This window comes from Ctenocephalides felis, unplaced genomic scaffold (genome assembly GCF_003426905.1).
Source record: "Ctenocephalides felis isolate EL2017-DRISC unplaced genomic scaffold, ASM342690v1 CF-g0.4_SCAFFOLD_01886, whole genome shotgun sequence".
In the NCBI taxonomy this organism is placed as follows: domain Eukaryota; kingdom Metazoa; phylum Arthropoda; class Insecta; order Siphonaptera; family Pulicidae; genus Ctenocephalides; species Ctenocephalides felis.
In genome coordinates, this window is record NW_020538040.1 from 52,125,226 (window position 1) to 52,144,908 (window position 19,683).

Sequence of the window (19,683 nt, forward strand, 5' to 3'; positions counted from 1 at the left end):
TTGGCGCCGCCGAAGATTGCGTGTCCTTTCAAAAATATTTTATTTAAAAAATTTCACTGTGTATTCTCAAAACATGTATAAATATACCCTCAAAATTTTAAATAGACGGATTCACTAGTTTTTTTTTAATTCCCATTTTTTTTTAAATTCATAAATGATCATTTTTTTAGGCTGTCATACTAGATGTGCCCCTAACTCTCAATAATGGTACATGTATATATCTGTATCTATGTCAATTTAATTCCGCAATATAAATACATGATAATTCGCTTGTGGCAAATACAATGGTTTTGCATTAGCCGATGTGAAGCCTAATTGATTCGATATTAGCCATTGCCTGCGTATAACAATTAACGCCAGTCAGTTCGGTCCGGTTCAATGCCTAATATACCGTAAGCGATACGGTATGAGAACTTTGCTGCTATTGAAGTTCATTTGATTGAGCCGTCGGCCGTGTTCCGCGATGCATGTACCTTCTGCATAGGAGTATTCGTAGACAAGACGAACGGAGTTCACTCCAAATCCAACTAAAATCCATCCGATCGTCAGACAAGTATCTGCCGAATCATAAAATACCTATACAATACTAGTTGAACTCTTTTGGAAGTAGCTGAACCCCCTGAGTTGAAATCGGTGAAACAACTCTTCGCAACACTAGTTTATAATAACAGTTGCATATTATAAATTTAATAAAAAGATACGTGATTTCGGAAATATGCAGCTAAAGACAGAGGTACAATTGTATCATTAACTTAACCATGGTAACTTCCCCGCACATAAAGGTTGGGAATAATAAAGTCGCAATTCTGTTGTTGTAGAGACATACTAGAATGCAGTCTATTTGAAAAAGACAGGATAAAAATGTTAAAGAAATGTTAAAAAAAATGCAAATTTTCAAATTAAATGAAAAAATGTTAAAGAAATTGTACTCCACGAAAACGCTGATCAAACTCTTCAATTTGTTATCATTACAGGATTCTAATTGTTATCCCTATATAATTAGCTTTATTGAAAAAAAGATATAAATGAATAATATTATATGTATGTGGCTTATATGTTGTATATTACTTATGTGGCTAAATGTTTATCGGAGGCCAATAAAAAATTTTTTAAAAAAAACTAGTGGTGTATGGCATCGTGCCTTGACGCAAATTGCTGGAACTTACCGTACCAGAATTAAATATTCGAGGGAAAAAGATCAGTAATTAATAAATATTGATCAATGATTAATAACAATTCTTTAAACATTTTCAAATAGATAATTATAATCACTATATATTTCATCGTTCTTATCGCTCAAAACACTTGAGAATGTTAACATTAGCAAGAGTGCCGAATGAATCCATCTGAGGATATCTCAGATTCTAATTATATATATTTCAAACAGAATTGTGAATTTAAAATTCATACTTGGAGTATAAAACTTTGTATATATTTGAAAATTTTGAAAAAAATGTTTTTTCTGAAAATTCTGGAGTTAGCTTGAACTGTATAAGCTAAACTTCAAAAATTAACAATCTTGGTACGGAGCCAAACAAAATTATAACAAAATTAGTACTCATTTTTAAAAACTATATCAAATATCTGATAATTTGATGTGCATATATCTAATGACCATTTTTGACCGCCAATCATCAGTTTTTCATTTCGTCAATACGAGTAAAATGTTTTTTGATAGCGTGCTCCGTTCTCTCAAAAACTGAAATACCGTTTTTGGCACGTTTTACCCCGTGACTTCGTAACGGCTGGACCTGTCTTCACCAAAAACTAATCAGCACGTCTCCTCATCGATAGGAATTGAATGTTTTTTGAATCATTCAAATCGGTTGATTCGTGCTGAAATTATCAATGACAATGTTTTTTCTCTTCCTGATTCAGTTAGTTAGAGCAATACTTTTCGATATAAAGTAGCTATTATTTCAGTATTATTTTTCAAACTATCATATGCGATAAATGTACGCCTTGCTTTTTCAAGCGAATCTACTGCTATTCATAATGTTCTTGCATTATTACAAATGCACATTTGCTAATTAGTTGCAAATTATTATTGTTCCAGGCTACATAAAAATTATAAGATTTTACAGTTATATATCGCAAGATTTTGCTATTTTATTACAGTGTATAGAAGATTCATTTATTAAGATATTTCAAGATTCCAACTATATTGATTAGTCTATATATATTTGATAAGAGAATGATCCTGTATATAAATTGCTACTCCTGAAAAGTTTTAATAAACATTATCCTTTATTTTACACAGCTGTGATTTTTAATATAATGATAATTATATAATGAGTAATAATTTTGTAGCTGCTTTGTTGACAAGTAAACAAGAATTATTAATTTAAAACTTCATATAAAAATTTCTATAATTATAACTTTATAATTGAGCACTTTAAAGAAGCAGTCTCGAATTTATGAAATGCATATCAATGGCAATGTTATTAATGCATTAACCTAGTTAATAATCAATAAACGTCTTTAACTTATGCAAATTATAAGCAATATTAAATATAACGGTAGTGAATAAAAACATAAATATAATATGTAGTCTTGAATAAACTTATGCCTCAATATATACCAAATTTACAACCCAGAAAATATAAAAGTTGAACTCCAATAATTAGAAAAAAGCTTTTTCTACTGAAAAAGATGTATCTTACCTTATAACCACGTGTAATGTTTCATAAAAATGCACTGATATTAAAAAGGAAAAGAATTGCACTATAATTAGAAAACTGTTGTTTATAAATTAGGCTAAAACAAGTAAATTTTTAACTCAAAGGCTGGCTTTAGAGAATTTAAAGTGAAAGTTTTGATTCTGTCTAGTTTGATGATCATGAATATCCTAGTTTGTTTCTATTCTGGTACATGTAATGAATTTATTATTTTTTATTTTACCTATTAGTAGGTATTTTTCTGTTCCAATAGTTTTGTGTAGCGATACGTTCTAGTTTTGCTTACCTGTTTTTCTATTATAGTCAGATGAGGGTAATTATTATTTCTTACAGAGCTTATTCATGATCCCTTGTCGTATCTTTATATTTCCATATAATAATTTAGGTATTTTATGTGAATTTAATATTAGCTCTTTGTTCTGAATACTGAATATAAATCAACGTAAACTACAAGTAATACAAATAAAAGATGTAGTGTCTCCTATAACATAATTTACATGTGCCCACATCTTACAAACTATTCATTCCTCACAATCTTCTTCACTTAAATCCGTATATAATTCATAACAACTAGCCCCAAAGGTTTGTTACAACCAACTCCAGGTGTGATTTTTTACATTAATCAAGATAACCATATAGCAATTTTGCAATCGCAAAAATTGTTACACATTATGAAAGATTGAAAAAATTGAAACGAAGTAAGATAAATTAAAATTTAAAATTAGGGTAGTTATAGTAATGGGCCGAAAATCGAAAATGAAAAATTTTGCATTTCTCGACGTTTTGAAGGTCTCTGAACATTTTGGCATACCTCAGAAAAAATGGATGTGTGTGTGTGTGTTTTGTATATCCGCATTTTTCGTCCACGTTTTCGGGTGCACGGATTAACCGATTTGAATGGTTGAAAAACATTCGATTCCTATTGTTAGGGAGATGTGCTAATTAGTTTTTGGCAAAGGCAGGTCCAACCGTTACGGAGATACGGAGCAAAGTGTATTTTCAGACAATACAAATCGAGTTTTTGAGAGAACGGAGTATCCGATTTGAATAATCTAAAAATCATTCAATTTGTAATGATTGGGGAAAGAGGTGATTAGTTTTTGGGAAAGGCAGGTCCACCCATTTTAAAGATACAAAGCTAAATGTGCAAAAAATTGCAGTTTTTGAGAGAACTAAGCGTCCGATTTGGGTGATTCAAAAAACTTTCTGCTTGTTTTAACAAAATAATTGCTTTTGGGAAAAAAATTGTTTAAAATTTTTTCACAATTTTTTTTTTCAAATATCGGAATTAATTTAATATACTTTGCACAAATAATTTCAACGTTGCAATTCTGTTTATATAATTTTTATAAATATTAGACAATGTTACAATATTTATAATAATCTATTTGAAAACATTTAATATTCCTCGAACATTTCGTTACAGTACAGTAAGTACCAGCAATTTGCCTTAAGCCACGATACCATACACCACTAGTTTCATTTTTTATCGTGAAGAGCTCATCTTAATTCGCAAAATATGTATTACATTTTCAAGAAGTATGCACAAAATGATACAATGAATACGTAAACCCTTTGTTTCAAATATGTATAAAGAAAGAACCTTCTCAAATGTTCTAATTTCAACTGTTTCCATTCCAGATTCAAGGAATAAACAGTGCTCACCGAGCGGCTCCGGCAGTCGAACAACGCACCTCAAGTGTAGCAACAAATCGTGCTTCCGAGCACGGATTGCAAACACACAGCCAGGGGCACGCAGTACAACATGGTCATTCGATAACACAACAGCAAGCATCACATCAACAACACTCCTCTCAAATTCGAAATGCTGCTTTGGAGTCGGCACATCATCAAACTAACAACCACGTTCAAGAGAACGGCAGCAGAGCTCTATCGCCCCAGCCTAGGAATGGACACAGGGTCGAAGGGTCAAGTCCGCATGGACAGTCTCCGCATAAATACCCTCTGATGCAATTCGCAGCGAGACACTTCAGACATCCACCAGAGTGAGTACATTTCATATTTATATATATATATATATATATATATATATATATATATATATATATATCTTTATGTCATGGCATCTAACGAAGAATTGTACGATTATTTTCTCGTTTCGGTGCCATACTTTAAACAAAATGCATATAACTTACAACTTACCCGAATAATTTATTGTTATTTCAAGATTTTTTATTTTTTGATAAATAATCAATTATACAATCAATAGGGCGGTGCATAAAGATCCAATCTGACTTTCAGTAACTATTTTGTCTAAACTAAATAAATTCCATAGCAATATGGCACCACGTTACATGTATCAAACACACAAATAAACAACTATCAAACTATGTTCAGAAAAATTCCCAGGTAACTCCTAATTCTGAGCATAGTGCATGGCGTCGCGCCTTAAGGAAAAACAATTTGCTGGAACTTTCCGTAACAATTTTTTGAAAACTTTGAAAGATAGATTTTTGAGAAATTTGAGTTTTTTGGAGAAAAACTTTGATTTTCTTATATTTGAAATTAGCTGTTTTAGAGACGAAATATCGAACCGCGTCGCAGCCTACGGATAAACTTTGGTACGAAACCCATAGAAATGCAAACAAGTACTTAATATTAAAATCTCTAAAAAATATCTGATAATACCATTATTGGCAATTTTTGACCCGTGATATCAAAACGGTTGGACCTGCATTTTCCTAAAACTAATCAGCACGTCCCCCATCAATACAAATCGAATGTTTTTTGAATTATTCAAATCGGTTGATTCTTCTTCCCAAAATCGTCGACGAAAATTTGTATCCGACACATACTCACACGTCCATTTTTGCCAAATGTTCGGAAACCACGGAAACGTAAATTTTCATTTTCGATTCTTTGCGATTACTATAACTTTCCCTACTAGTTACTATACGGAAAGTTAAAAAATCACGACCATAACAATTTTTTATACTTTTATTTTACTTTTAACTTTAACCTTAACTAGTTTCATATCTAAAACGCCGGATTGCAACGACATGGCATTTTGACTGTTTTTAGTATCATTTTGTATGGTACTATTTTACGGCAGAATTGGGCCTCCTATAGATGATTAAATCGTTACGTTGTGGCTTCCTAATATCTTTTACTATTTATTATTATTACATCATTACATTTATTGGTTAAAAATTAAATTCAGGTAATTATTGGTGTAAATACGTTTTTGTTAAATTCTATTTTATCTGTATGTAAATTATATTTAGTTATTATATTTGCATACACACTTAAGGAAAATACAATATTTTTTATTTATATAATTTATTTATGAGATAAAAGTGATATAGAAATGTATGTATTTACGATCTATTAATCCTCCAAAAATTCTGTCATATATTAGTCCCGTCGCGAATTAGGTTGAATTTTGGATTCGGCGTTTTTTTGCGGAGCAAAAGTTCATTAGAACTTTTACTGGGGTCTTCTGAGACATTTTACACAGACCGAGTAATATTACGGACGAAATTATTATTTATTTTAATTTAATAAATTCAGTGACTGAAATGAGTGTAAGTCAAAAATTTGCTGTTCGTTGTTTGTTTTTTTTGATAAATTTTGTTTGATGTTGGCTCTCAATATGATAGTAGGCTTGAAACTGACAGAAACTATATACAGTTATTTTTTGTTGTAAGGACATTTAGAGTGAGCTAAAAACTTATATGCACATTTTTTGGGTTCAAATTTTCTAGTTGAAATATATTTAAAAATAGCAATCAAAACATCTTTAAAAATTCGGGACAATCCGGGACAAAACACCTAAAACCGGGACAAATATTGCTTTTAGAAAAGGCCGGGACGCAAGGCGGAAAATCGGAACTGTCCCGGCCAATCCGGAGTATGGTCACCTTACTTAAAAGCCAAGTTGCTGGAACTTCTCATAACGCAATAAAATATTCCAGGAAGAAAAAGTCAATAATCAATAAATATTGATTAGTGTGAATAACACAAAACACTGAAGTATGTTTATCAAGAGACGTGAATCAATTCAAGCTCAGTTGTAATGAATTCATCCGAGGCTCTTATCTTATAACGCATATGAAATGTATACATTTTTCATCTGAAAGTATAGTTTCGATTTTTCTCATAACCATTTTCGATTTTTTTGCCATTACTATAACTTACCCTAATTATAGAAATGTTTTTTTAATTTTTTTCTAAAATTTGTTACTTTTCATTTTTGCCCCACAAGCAGGGTAAGAAAGCCAGGTGGCAAACAGATTCAACGTCTTTTTTTAATTTTAAAGGGATTTACCAAAATAATAGCTACATTATTTAACCAATGAGAAATTCAATTATTATTATAACATTTATACAAAGATTTCATTGTATTTAACCTTGATCTGGCATTTCGACAAAAATATTAAGATACTAAAATATCAGCAAAGGTCGAGTAAGTAATAATTAAAATTATCTCTTGTAATTTTTTTTATCTTAAACTTCTATTTGACTTACATATTTATTTATTCATTTTATTTTCATCTTATGATGAAATGTATATATATATATATATATATATATATATATATATATATATATCAAATGTGTAAAACACTTTGCCCCACACACATGCAAGTTTTCACAGAAATCATATACAAAAACAGTTGAATCAATAACAATACATCTTACAAATTTATTAAATAACGTATACCTAAAAACTAAATTCAGGTATCATAAACTAAATAAAAAAAAACTCAATCAACCGAAAAAAAACGAAACCAACAAAAACTACCAACGAAAAGATCTACAGAATATGTATAACGTATAAATTAATTGTATTTATACCCATATATAATATTAGATCTCTTTAGTATTAACTTCATTAAATATTATCATATTACATTACTCCATTCATTAACGAAAGTAAACTTAATTTATTTGATCAACTAAAACTCATCACCAAAATGATATTTTTTTACTTTTCTTCAAGTATTCGCATAAAGCGCGATTAAAACATTTTCATATTTTTTAATCTTACTTTCGGCGCTATTTGTGGCTATATTTTATTTAAACTTAATTGTTAATAATAACTGAACTATCTGATAGCCGCATCATTAAATTCATCATATCGAATGACAGTAATAGCTAAAATTCTCATGAAAGTTTGCGCCTCGTACTTATTATAGTTAAATGCAAACCAACAACAGACGTCCTTGGAATCAGCAGACAGAATAGAAGAATAGTTCTGACAAAAAAATACGCCGAGCATATAATAATTCCTATTTTGTAATTTCAAATATATATTCAAACACTATATATTACATTATCAATGTGCAATCATGCATATGAATAGCATTACATATTTATATTTATTGCTGAAATATCATTTCGCAGCATTTTCTTGAAATGGGTAACAAGATTTTGCAACTAATGATTGCGCGTTTTATATTATTACTCAGCTTAAAAAAACTGAGGCTGAAAATCCCATATTAAAAATATTTCATAGACTTTAACAAAATTTAAACCTTTACCATGTACGTCTAAAATCATAGATTCCCAAACTTCTTGTGCCGTGAACTCCTTGTGCTTTGCCATGGACCTTTATAACTAACTGAACTACAGTTAATTATTTAATATTTGAAGTAAAAGTATATGTTACTTTTATATATTTATTAATGTAATTTAAAATAATAACTAGTGGAGTATGGCCTTATGGCGAATTGCAAGAACTTCCCGTACCGTAATGTAATATTCGAGAAAAATTAAATAATTTAAAATCGTGATTATAAATATAGTAAGTCATATATGTTTACAAAAAAGTAAACAAACAAAACTCAATCAATAATATTTAAAATGAAGGACATAGTACAATATTTATAATAATTAAATATACTGAATAGCAAAGTTTAAATTATTCATTTAAAGTATGTTCGTGAGATATGGAACTTTAGCCAGAATTAAAATTAAAATCCAAATTATTTGAAACAAAATTCTTTTTCCAAAAGCAATTGTTTCGTCAACACAAGCAGAAAGAATTATTCAAATCGGATGATTAGTTCTTTCGAAAAATGCAATTTTTTTCACATTTTGTTTGGTATCTCCAAAATGACAGAACCTGCCTTTGCCAAAAACTAATCACCACTTCTCCTCATCATTACAATTTGAATGTTGATTTTTTGATAATTCAAATCGGATACGCCCTTCTCTCAAAAACTCGATTTCTATTTTCTGCACTCTGCTCCGTACCTTCGTAACGGCTGGACCTGCCTTCGCCAAAAACTAATCAGCACATCGTCCTATCAATAGGAATCGAATATTTTTTGAACCATTCAAATCGGTTGATCCGTGCGCCCGAAAACGAGGTATACCAAAATGTTTATAAACCTTCAAAACGTGAAAAAATGCAAAAATTTTCATTTTCAATTTTTGGCCCATTACTATAACTAACCTATAGGGGAAGTTAATTACTCAACGGGAAGTTAAAAAAAAATAAAGTATCCGAAATTTAAATGCTTAATTAATATAAATAATATTATTATATATATATATATATATATATATATATATATATATATCCAAAATTCAAAATGATAAAAATACAACAATTCCCGAAAATTCACATTCACAGGACTACCCTGCTTTAGTCAATTGTAATATTGTTTGCGTGTTGTTTGAAATTAAATAAATCAATTTTATAAAAAAAAATAATCGAAAATTATATTATTATATAAATTAATAAATACATAATATATTGCAAACTCAAGTTTGAGACTTGTTTAAATAATCTGGAATATTAGAAATTATACGCACAAAAATCTACTAACGCCACTAGTAAAGGAAAATATATATAACAATATGTGAAGTTATTTCTTACTTATAACTAATATGTAAGTTTTCATCTAAACAACAGAATTGTTAAATTTAATTACTTCCTTCTTTTTATAGTCATTGTTTCATTTATATGAGTAAAATATCTATCTTTATATTCAATTTTGAATTGAAAGTACGACCAAAATAAGTATGTTTCGAAAATTTTATTAAAATAATATTGAATAATTAAATTATCAAAAAAGTGATGTTTAAATAATTATTATTTAATTAAAAATCTGAAATCAAATTGTTGCACTACGTGTATTGTAATTTATTTATACACATTAAGTTAACATTTATTATAATTATACAAAAGTAAACACCGGTTTAAATATAATTTAGTATTTAAACAACCAATTAATCTAAATACAATTCTTGTGTCTAATTTTAATTTTAATTGGGTGTTTTATATGAGTCTAGCAAATTAGAGAAATTGGAAGAGAAACTATTAGAATTTTTGGACTGTAAGTGAAGTTAATGGTAACCGCTTCAATACAGTAATTTCTCTAGTAAAGATGACTTTGTATTAAAAAATCAGCACTTTCACATACAACTCTGAGATACTAATATATGTGTCTTAACATATTTAAAAATAATATAGCGTGTGTTTTAAATCGACCATGCGTAGAAGTAACATAAAAGTAATGTTAGGCGTACTTATAAAACTAAGAATAATTATGCAGTACTCATTTGTTTCACTGATAATTAGTCAGTCGTACTAAAATAATAATTATATTTTTATTATCAATTAAAAGGTTTTTTCTATTTATCTTTTTAAAAATTACATTAGAAAAGATTGTGTCATATATAACAAATCTCTGATTGAATTGCGCTCTATCTAAAAGACAATATTAAGAGGTAAAACTTTCAGAGAATTGTTTTTTATCAATTTGGAACTATTTGAACCCTTGGAAGCAAGGAAATTCGAAAATGTCCATATTAAGGGCCACCTTTATATATATATATATATATATATATATATATATATATATACAATAGTCCAATTTGACTTTATATAATTATACTGTCATCTGTCCCTTTTTAACCCAGAGGCGGTGTAAAATGCCACAGCCAGTAGGTAAACAGATCCAATGTTTCATTATTAATTTAAAAGGAATTTTACAAAATAATAGATACATTAATCAATCAATGCAAAATATAAATATTATGGGTACTTATTTACAAACGTAACATTGTATATAATCTTGATCTGATATTTCGACAGAAATATTCATCAGCAGAGCAGGAATATCTATTTATTTAATTTATCTCTTGTATTGTTTTTTTAATTTTTTTACTTTTATTTTTTTACAACTTGCCAGAGTAAAGGTTCAGTTGGTCCTTTTACCCCACTCACATGTAAGCTTTTATAGAGGTTATATAAAAGAAAGCTGTCGAATCTAACTTACAAATAACAACTTAAAAATAACGTACCTTAATTATATTAAGGTTTTGTGAACTAAACAACAGGACCCACAACCAAAAAAAAAACTAACAACAAAAGAAAACATTTTAGTTAAGGATTCTCGAAACTAAGAATCTATTGGAGCGTCCATTAATCACGTGAGGCTTTTAGGGGGGGGGGGGGGGTAGTTTGACATAAAATCATAAAATATCACGTGGGGGAGAGAGGGGTCTAGTAAGATATCACGTGTATTTATTTTTTACTTTAATTTTGAATATCACCGCGTATCACCAAGGGGACGGGGAGTCCATAAATACTTTAAAAAAATCGATCACATGATTAATGGACGCCCCCAAATCCTGATTAATGTTGTTGAAAAATTCCTAACATTACTTGTTTTTTTTTTTTAAAAAAATATAGGTGGTGGACTTTTAAACCACGCTCTACCTTATTTATTCGAGTTTTCTTAACACTCAATTGAGTGATAATATTATATATTGTTCATTGTAAGTATCAAATAATTGAGAATGGTTCTAATGAAACAAACATCTATGCAACAACTTGTAAACTGTAAACGTATTTTGTCTAAATATCATTTTTATTTGTTTATTCGAGTTTAAACTGAATTAAATGATAATATATAATTCTGAAAAGAAACCTGTCGAAACATTTTGCAACAGAATTTGTAAAATAAAGGAGCTCTATGTTCTGATTTTGACTTCTTTCAAACAGGTCTTTGAATTGACCTTAAAATCGTTTTATATAAAACTGCATATATAGATAATCAAAAATGATAAAGATATAAAAAATATAAAAAATGCATTGATAACTCAAAATTATCAGAAATATTGTCTTGTTAAATATACCATTTAATGGTTTTTGATTCATACCATGTATATAACGGATTTATATCAAATAATAAGTAATGTCTCGAGATTCCGTTGGAAAATAAAATCAATTTACTAATGAATCAGGATAACTGGAAACATTTATGATACATACAAACTATTTTGTTCAGAGACCACAGAAGCAAATGTATGTATTCCAAATAATTCGTTTTTATAATTTAACATAAAAACTTTGAGATAAAAGTTTACATTCACTTGCTATTAATTAATATTTATCAATCACTATTCAAACGTGAATTTCCGCGTTTTAATTATTTATTTATTGATTAAAGTAATTAAAAAAAACAACAAATGTTTCTATTTTCATCCATAAATCTATAAAACAAGGCCTGTTTATTATTTTATTATACAGCAAAAGTAAATACATGCGAAATAAAACACTTTCTCGAATTTGTTTCGAACCGCTGGCCACGAGCAATGAGGGCGTATAATTGAATTGGCGCTCCTAGAGCGAAATGCTGTTCCATCGCACATTGGAAAAAATTAAAAATCTACTTGTTTAACAAAAAAAAATATTGTATTGAAAAAGTGATCAGTTTTTTGCCTGTGTCAAATTTTCTCATTGATCATTTGATAGCTCTCAGGGTATAACTGAGAGGCAAAATCTTACTGTTTTAATCGTACCGGACCGACTCTTGTTTTATTGGTCTTAGTCAATGCTCTATTAGAAACAAGCGATTTTTTTCAATGGCGTTTGCTATCAAATTGAATATAAAATATATATGTATATGTATATATATATATATATACACTTATCCCCCGTTTTACACGGTACTCGTTTTGCATGTTTTCGATCTTGCACGGTTTTTAAAAATAAAAACTTTTTCAACAAAATTCATAAATTTTGCAGTCTGAATTTTGCAATCTGAATAACTTAAAGTTACGAATTTCTAGTACATAGACTGTGTCTATATTGGAAATATGTAGATAATGGAAACCCCCCGTTTTATGATCAAAACAAAATTTTATGTGTGTATAAGCTAATTTGTTTGAAATACCAAAACAACGAGCATAAACTTTGTTTTTAATCAGTGCTTATATATACTTGATAGCATAAATTTATTCAGAGTGAGAAAATAACAATTATTTTTCACAAATCTATAATTCATATATTAGTTCGACAGTGGTAAAAGATAAAAATAAAAAGCTATAAAGTAAATGAAAAGTTACATCCTTATAAACCAAAATCGAAATTTTAAACCGTCTCCGTAATAATGAAAAGGTAATAGATGTTGCTAATTTTTATTCTATGAATAAAGCTATAATTTATTGCACACGTTTGATATTAAATATATTAATATTTATTTTTCGTTCAATGTGTTTGTTATTCTTCATATTAAAAACTGACAATGGAGCTTTTTTATAGTAATTTTCGTTTAGTACGGTTTTTTCATATGGAAGTGAAATGTTCGAGTTATTTTTTTTTTTAACTTATCTTCTATGCATATTATTTCTTACTAATCGTATTAAAATACAATTTATAACAAAAAAAACGACCGAAGAAATTTACATTCAGCGAGACACTTATACTTTACATAAGTTACCATAAAGATTAAAGTTATACTATAATTTCAAATTTTTATGATTCAATATATGTTCATAAAACATGTATTAAAATTAATGATATTTTGAATATGAAATAATATATGAGTAAAGTTTACAAAATACTTTATTTAAAAAAAGTACGAAAATTCAACCGTTAACTAATTATATTCTCAATATTTGATTCTATTTGTTATTGTATTTGTATAGTGTGGCCGTTATTAAGTGTTCTATTGTTTATGCCTACTGCATTAATTAAAATTTTATTTCATTAATATTAATATAACGAAATCCATTAATAGCAAAAATTTCATGCATTTTTATTACTGTTTTTTTTTTGCAATTAAATCTTAATTATATACCTACGTAATATCGCATGTTTTAGCTTTTTTTCTTAAACTAATTAAAAATATGGATTTTTTTATACAATAATATTAATACTAATATGATTATATTATTGTTTGATTACTTTCGTTCATTACTTTTTAATAAATCTTAACTTAGTAAATAGTTAAAATTTCATAATTCCCTGAATGAAATGGCTATGCAAACTAAGACAAATATTTTTGATAATATACTTTAAATATCATCAAATTCATATCAAATTGTTAAACATGTATACTTACATTTGTTTTTGTTTATTACTGCAAAATGATTTCACATAGATCTCTTATCATAAAATGATTAATATTATGAATAATTTATTCATGAGAAAATGTTAATTACACATTCACAATGTGTATATTTAAAAGCAAAATTTATATCCTGTACATAAATAAATATCTCAATACGGAAATATTGTACACTAATAAATAGAGAAACTCTAAATTTGTATTGCTTTGGAAGGCCACATAGCTCTGGATAATTTTACTTGCAAATCTGACAATAAGTTTTTTTTTTAATTAAAATCAATTCTTCGCAAGATTCAGGAAATTTTTAAGTAATCGACAAAATCACTTGATGAGCAAAGTTGAATTAATTAACATATTAGAAATAATACAACCTAAACAAGATCCCTAAATCTGCAGAGATTATTACATAAACAACAGTTCAAGCAGATAAAACAAGAAATATATTAAATTATAAACTAAGGTAATCTGAAGTAAAGGTTCTACACAAAGCATTTTCAATTTGCTATTTCATATTACTATGAAGGATTATTACGCATATACATATATCATTTTCAAATTATCTCAAAGAATTTCAATTTAAATGAAATAAAAATGGGTCACAAAAACTAAGCCATTAAAACTGTGAAATAGCGTTATACAAATTTTTCAAGTAATATTAGGTACATAGAACATAATAAATTTAATACAAATACTAATATGAACCAAAGCTAATTCGTACCGTTTTACGAATATAATATGTTGCTTTTTCGGTTATTAAATGTCTAATTTCATTACTTATTAATTGTTCAATTTATTTACCGTGTTGAAGGTATTGTTGTGATATAATACTACCGTTTTAATTGATGAGTATTCTGCGAATTGCTAAACAGAGTCGCTTTCTTAAGGATTCGAGTTTATTTTTATTAAATATAAATTAAGTAATAATAATCTACAAAATTATAAAATCAAATTTTATTACATTTGATATTGAGATGAATTAACTTATAATAAATTAATTCCAACTCTACAGATGAATATTTTTGACGAAATACCAGATCAAGGTTATATATAGTGTTATCTCTGTAAAGAATGTATTCATGAAATTTATATTTTGCATTAGATGCATAATGTAGCTATTATTTCCTAAAATCCCTTTAAAACTAAAAATAAGACATTGGCCTGTTTGTCCCCCAGCCGTCCCATTTTATCCCGCCTATGGAGTAAAAAAAGACCAGATGACTGGTGAATTTTTGAAAACTGGAAAAAAACATTTCTACAATGATGAATTAGGTGGGAGTTTGGGACCGTAGTCAGATAGTTGTTTGTTTGATATGTGTTGAACATTTTATCAAGTACATTATACTCAGCATTAGTACATTATAGTGTACATTGTATTGACTACTTAGTTAATTATAGTGCTTCTTAAACATTTGTAATATTAACATAAACTACCTTGATGTTTATGTGTTTCATCTCTTTCTTCGCTCTCTAGAAAACTTCAGGGTTTTTAATTATTTCTGATCAAAAAGATTTTATAAAATATATAAAATATATTTTACATAACACTGAAATTAGCACGTTTTGGGCATTGTATGTCATTTTTCAGAGTCGTATGGCATAAGCTACATAAAGGATGTATAATGAATTGCAAACCACGTTCATGCAGCTAGAAAGTATTATGAAAACTGAATTAAATATATATCGATAATATGGCTGAACCATATATCGTCGAATCAGTTTTATATTGAGCCTACATGTTTTATACAATAGAAGTAAGCTCCATTATTTTGTTTTATATTTAATAGCGATTAGCAAATATCGACTGTGGAGTAGGCTGCTTATGTGGGATGTTTTACTCTAACGACATGAAGGATACTGTCATTATTTGTAATTCATTGACATCCTTAAGAATATTATTGCACAACTATATTTTGTGGTAAAACTAGAGATTAAGTCACTGGCAGTGATTGAAACCCGCATGCGATTCAGAGCAATGATTGCATCGCATTTGATAAAATTTAATTGCAATTATGCATCCACATAAAAAATTGAGCTCAAGATGTCCTTCAAAATTTTAGTTGTCTCCACATGTAAAATGTAATTATAACAAATTTTTATATAAAAAGTGTAATTTTGTATGCAAATGCTTATTTTAGAAAGGAAAACATATCGTAGATAATAATTGGCTCCACATTTTACAAGTTACGCACTCAAAGGGAAACATTGTGTAGTCATTTCGTTATAACAGCATTTTTTTATAACAGCCATTTGAAACCATTGATATATAAAATATTTTTAACTAATGATTAGCAATAACACATCAAATCGGCTGTCCCCAATGAAAATCAATCAACGAACATCAATGCTTTGGCGAAAAGTAAGAGATGATTTACTGATATTTTCTATATTGATTGAATTGCATTGGTTGATCATATCGCTATTATTTCGTATAATCCCTTTAAATTTAAAAATAGGGCATTGGAACTTTTTGCCTCCTGTCCGTCCCATTTTATTCCGTAATAGAGTAAAAAGGTAAGAATTTTCTAAAAAGCAGCAAAAAACATTTCTACAATGATAAGGGAGTTTTACTGGCCATAGTCAGATATATTTGTTATGGTCTATGTCAAATTGGAGCTTTGTGCCCCGCCCTACCCAATTCTCTACAATTCTATCAACCTTATGAATGTATTATTTTAAATTATAAAATGCAATACACTTGCAATTTTATTACATGTCGAAATGCATAGTACAATTCATAGTATATTCTTACGTACTACATTGCTACGTATTCAGTCGATAATTTTAATTTTGCATGATAATTTTCATTAAAGTATTGTGATGCAGTTAGCAAAAAAAAATCATGAGAACTTAAAGCTAATTGTAATTGTAATTTTTCGCTATGTTGTGTCAAGAAAATAAATATTTATTGATATAAACAAGCAGTAATTCGACTGACCCTTTCGCATTGCTTTTTAACTTCCAGTAGGGTAAGTTATAGTAACCGCAAAAAAATCGAAAATGAAAATTTGTATATATCTTTACGTTTCGAAGGTTTCTGAATATTTTGGCATACTTCAGAAAAAATTGATAAATGTGAGTGTGTGCGGATACAAATTTTTGTCGACGATTTCGCAAACACGGATTAAACGATTTGAATAATTCAAAAAAACATTCAATTCCTACTGATAAGGAGACGTGCTGATTAGTTTTTGGCAAAGGCAGGTTCAGTCGTTTCGGAGATACGGGGCAAAAAGTGCCAAAAATGGTATTTCAGTTTTTGAGATACTAGTGTCCGATTTAAATAATTCAAAAAAACATTTTACTTGTATTGACAAAATGAACAACTAGTAAAATTTTTGGTAAGGCATGTGCAGCGGTTATGGACTCTCAATAAAAATAAGTTAAAAAAGTGTCATTTGGCAGTCAAAAACGTTTATTGGACATATGTAGATCAAATTATCAGATATTTTATAGAGATTTTAACAATTTACATTTTGTGTAATTTTTTTTGGGTTCCGTATCAACATTATTAATGTTGAAGTTTATTCATATGGTTCAAACAAATATCCTCAACATTTTCGATAGTATGAAATAGTACAGTACAGTACATAGTACACGATCTCGAAGCGTTTATGCAAAAAGCAATTTTGCCGTTTCGGAGATTCCTTGCAAAAATTTGAAAATATTTTGAAAATTTCACAAAAAAATCGAATATTTTTAAAAATTTACAAATTTACAAATTTTCAAAATAATAATTCCAAAAAATTTTAAACTTTTAAAAACATTTCAAAAAATTTCTAAATTATCAGAAAAACCTAATTTAAAAAATTGGACTCTTGTGAACGTACTCATAGGTTGTTCATAAAATACGCTCGTTGCCCAATTTAAAAAGCACTTATAAGTTTACAGTATGTAATACATAATTTATTTGAAATTATTCAAAACAATTGATTATTTTCATTCCTCGAATGTCTAACTACGTTACGGGAAGTTCCAGCAATTTGCATTAAGGTACGATGCCATGCGGCCCACTAGTTTTTTAATAATTTAGATTTCGGTACGAGAAGTTCCAGCAATTTGCCTTAAGGCACGATGCCATACACCACTATTCAAATAACAAATTAGATTAAATGTGCTCCCCCCAATTCCGCCCTGTTCAGTATTATACATCAGTGCGCGTAGTAGTGAATCTGGCCCATCCATATAGTTGGTCGGTTGCGCCAGTTTGATACGGTGGTAGAGAAGGAGACCGCCGCCGAACCGCACTAGTGCATCTTCGCGTCGCTGCGGTACAGACGCATCGCTCGTCGAAAGCTTTTAGCATATCGCACGATTTCAAATATCAAAATAAATTAAACTCATATACAACTATTGAAATAAATCGAATCGAATTCAATTCCTATTTATTGCTTTATAAGAAAATTATAATGCGGTTTATTGAATCGTGTATGATATCGAACACGGTTCAACTATCTGTTTTTTCGTTAAGCTAGTGCGGTTATTTTTTAGTGAACAAAAATATCAGTTATGAGCGTAGAAAATATTGCTAGTGAAGTGAAAAATTTAGAGACCCAAATCACACAAGAGGTTACCAAAAATGAGTAAGTGAGAGAAATATTATTTAAATCGGTACAATTCAACTTATCTATACTTTTTCGTTAGATTATTTTAAAATCTACATAGATTTAAAAAAAATAGTAAATATTCACATGAATTTACTATTGAAGATCATTTTTTTAATTATATGTCAATCCAAAATAACTATTAGTTTATCATAGTAACCACATTCAAATTCAATTCAAAAATAGAATATTTCATTACATAAAGTGGATATCACACATAAGTATATTGGTACACGAGTTCTACCCTTATTCTTTTACAGTATTAATTATATATATCAGGGGGGACCTAAATATGGACATTTTCGAATTTTCTTTCTCCCAAGGGCTCAAATCGTTCCAAATTGTTAAAAAAACAATTTTCTGAAAGTTTTAGCTCTTAATATTAACTTTTAGATAGTGCGCAATTCAATCGAACTTTGTATGGAAATAGCTTAGAAAAATTTTTGAAAATTAAAAAAAAAAAATTTAGGTATAACTTAGCGACAAATGAATTAAAAGTGAAAATTCGTGTCATTTTTTATTGAAAATTCGACGCTCTGCAAAATTTTTGAAATATTTTTCATGCTATTTCCATACAAAATTTTGATTGAATTGCGCTCTATATAAAGGACAATATTCATATTATATATCAGTACATTCATATACAATAAAAACAGTATATTATATTCACGTAACAAAAAAGGGGTATTGCATGTTCTAAAAAAGAATATAACAAAACATTTTTTATTGTTAGTGTGTTCCAATTGACAACTATGGGTTTATTAGCATTTAATGCAGATGTATTTTTTTTTTTAAAAACGCTATAATTTTCGCTAAAACAAATTGAGCATAGTTTATCGAAAGCAGGTTTTAAATTTAAAAAACCGTTCGGAGATGTTTAATCAAACAGCAAAAATATTTAATGGACGAAAAAATTAAACGTATTTGCAAACTATTTTATTTTAATCATTGATGGATTACTTGTGAAAAATTATATTTTCCCCTTGAACAATCAATCCCTTAAATGATTAATTTTGCTACCTTTTCTATACCTTGAATTATGTTTTATATATAAAAAAATAGATATAATATCAT

General features: G+C 28.3%; 1 protein-coding gene across 1 annotated transcript in view; it reads left to right on the forward strand.

Annotated features, from left to right (window-relative positions):
• LOC113375079 (unconventional myosin-XV) overlaps positions 1–19,683 on the forward strand; it is a 157,526-nt gene that overhangs the window by 126,141 nt on the left and 11,702 nt on the right. The window contains exon 19 of the mRNA XM_026615027.1: positions 4,320–4,684. Coding sequence (XP_026470812.1) covers positions 4,320–4,684 — 365 coding nt within the window. The remainder of the gene's footprint in view (positions 1–4,319; positions 4,685–19,683) is intronic.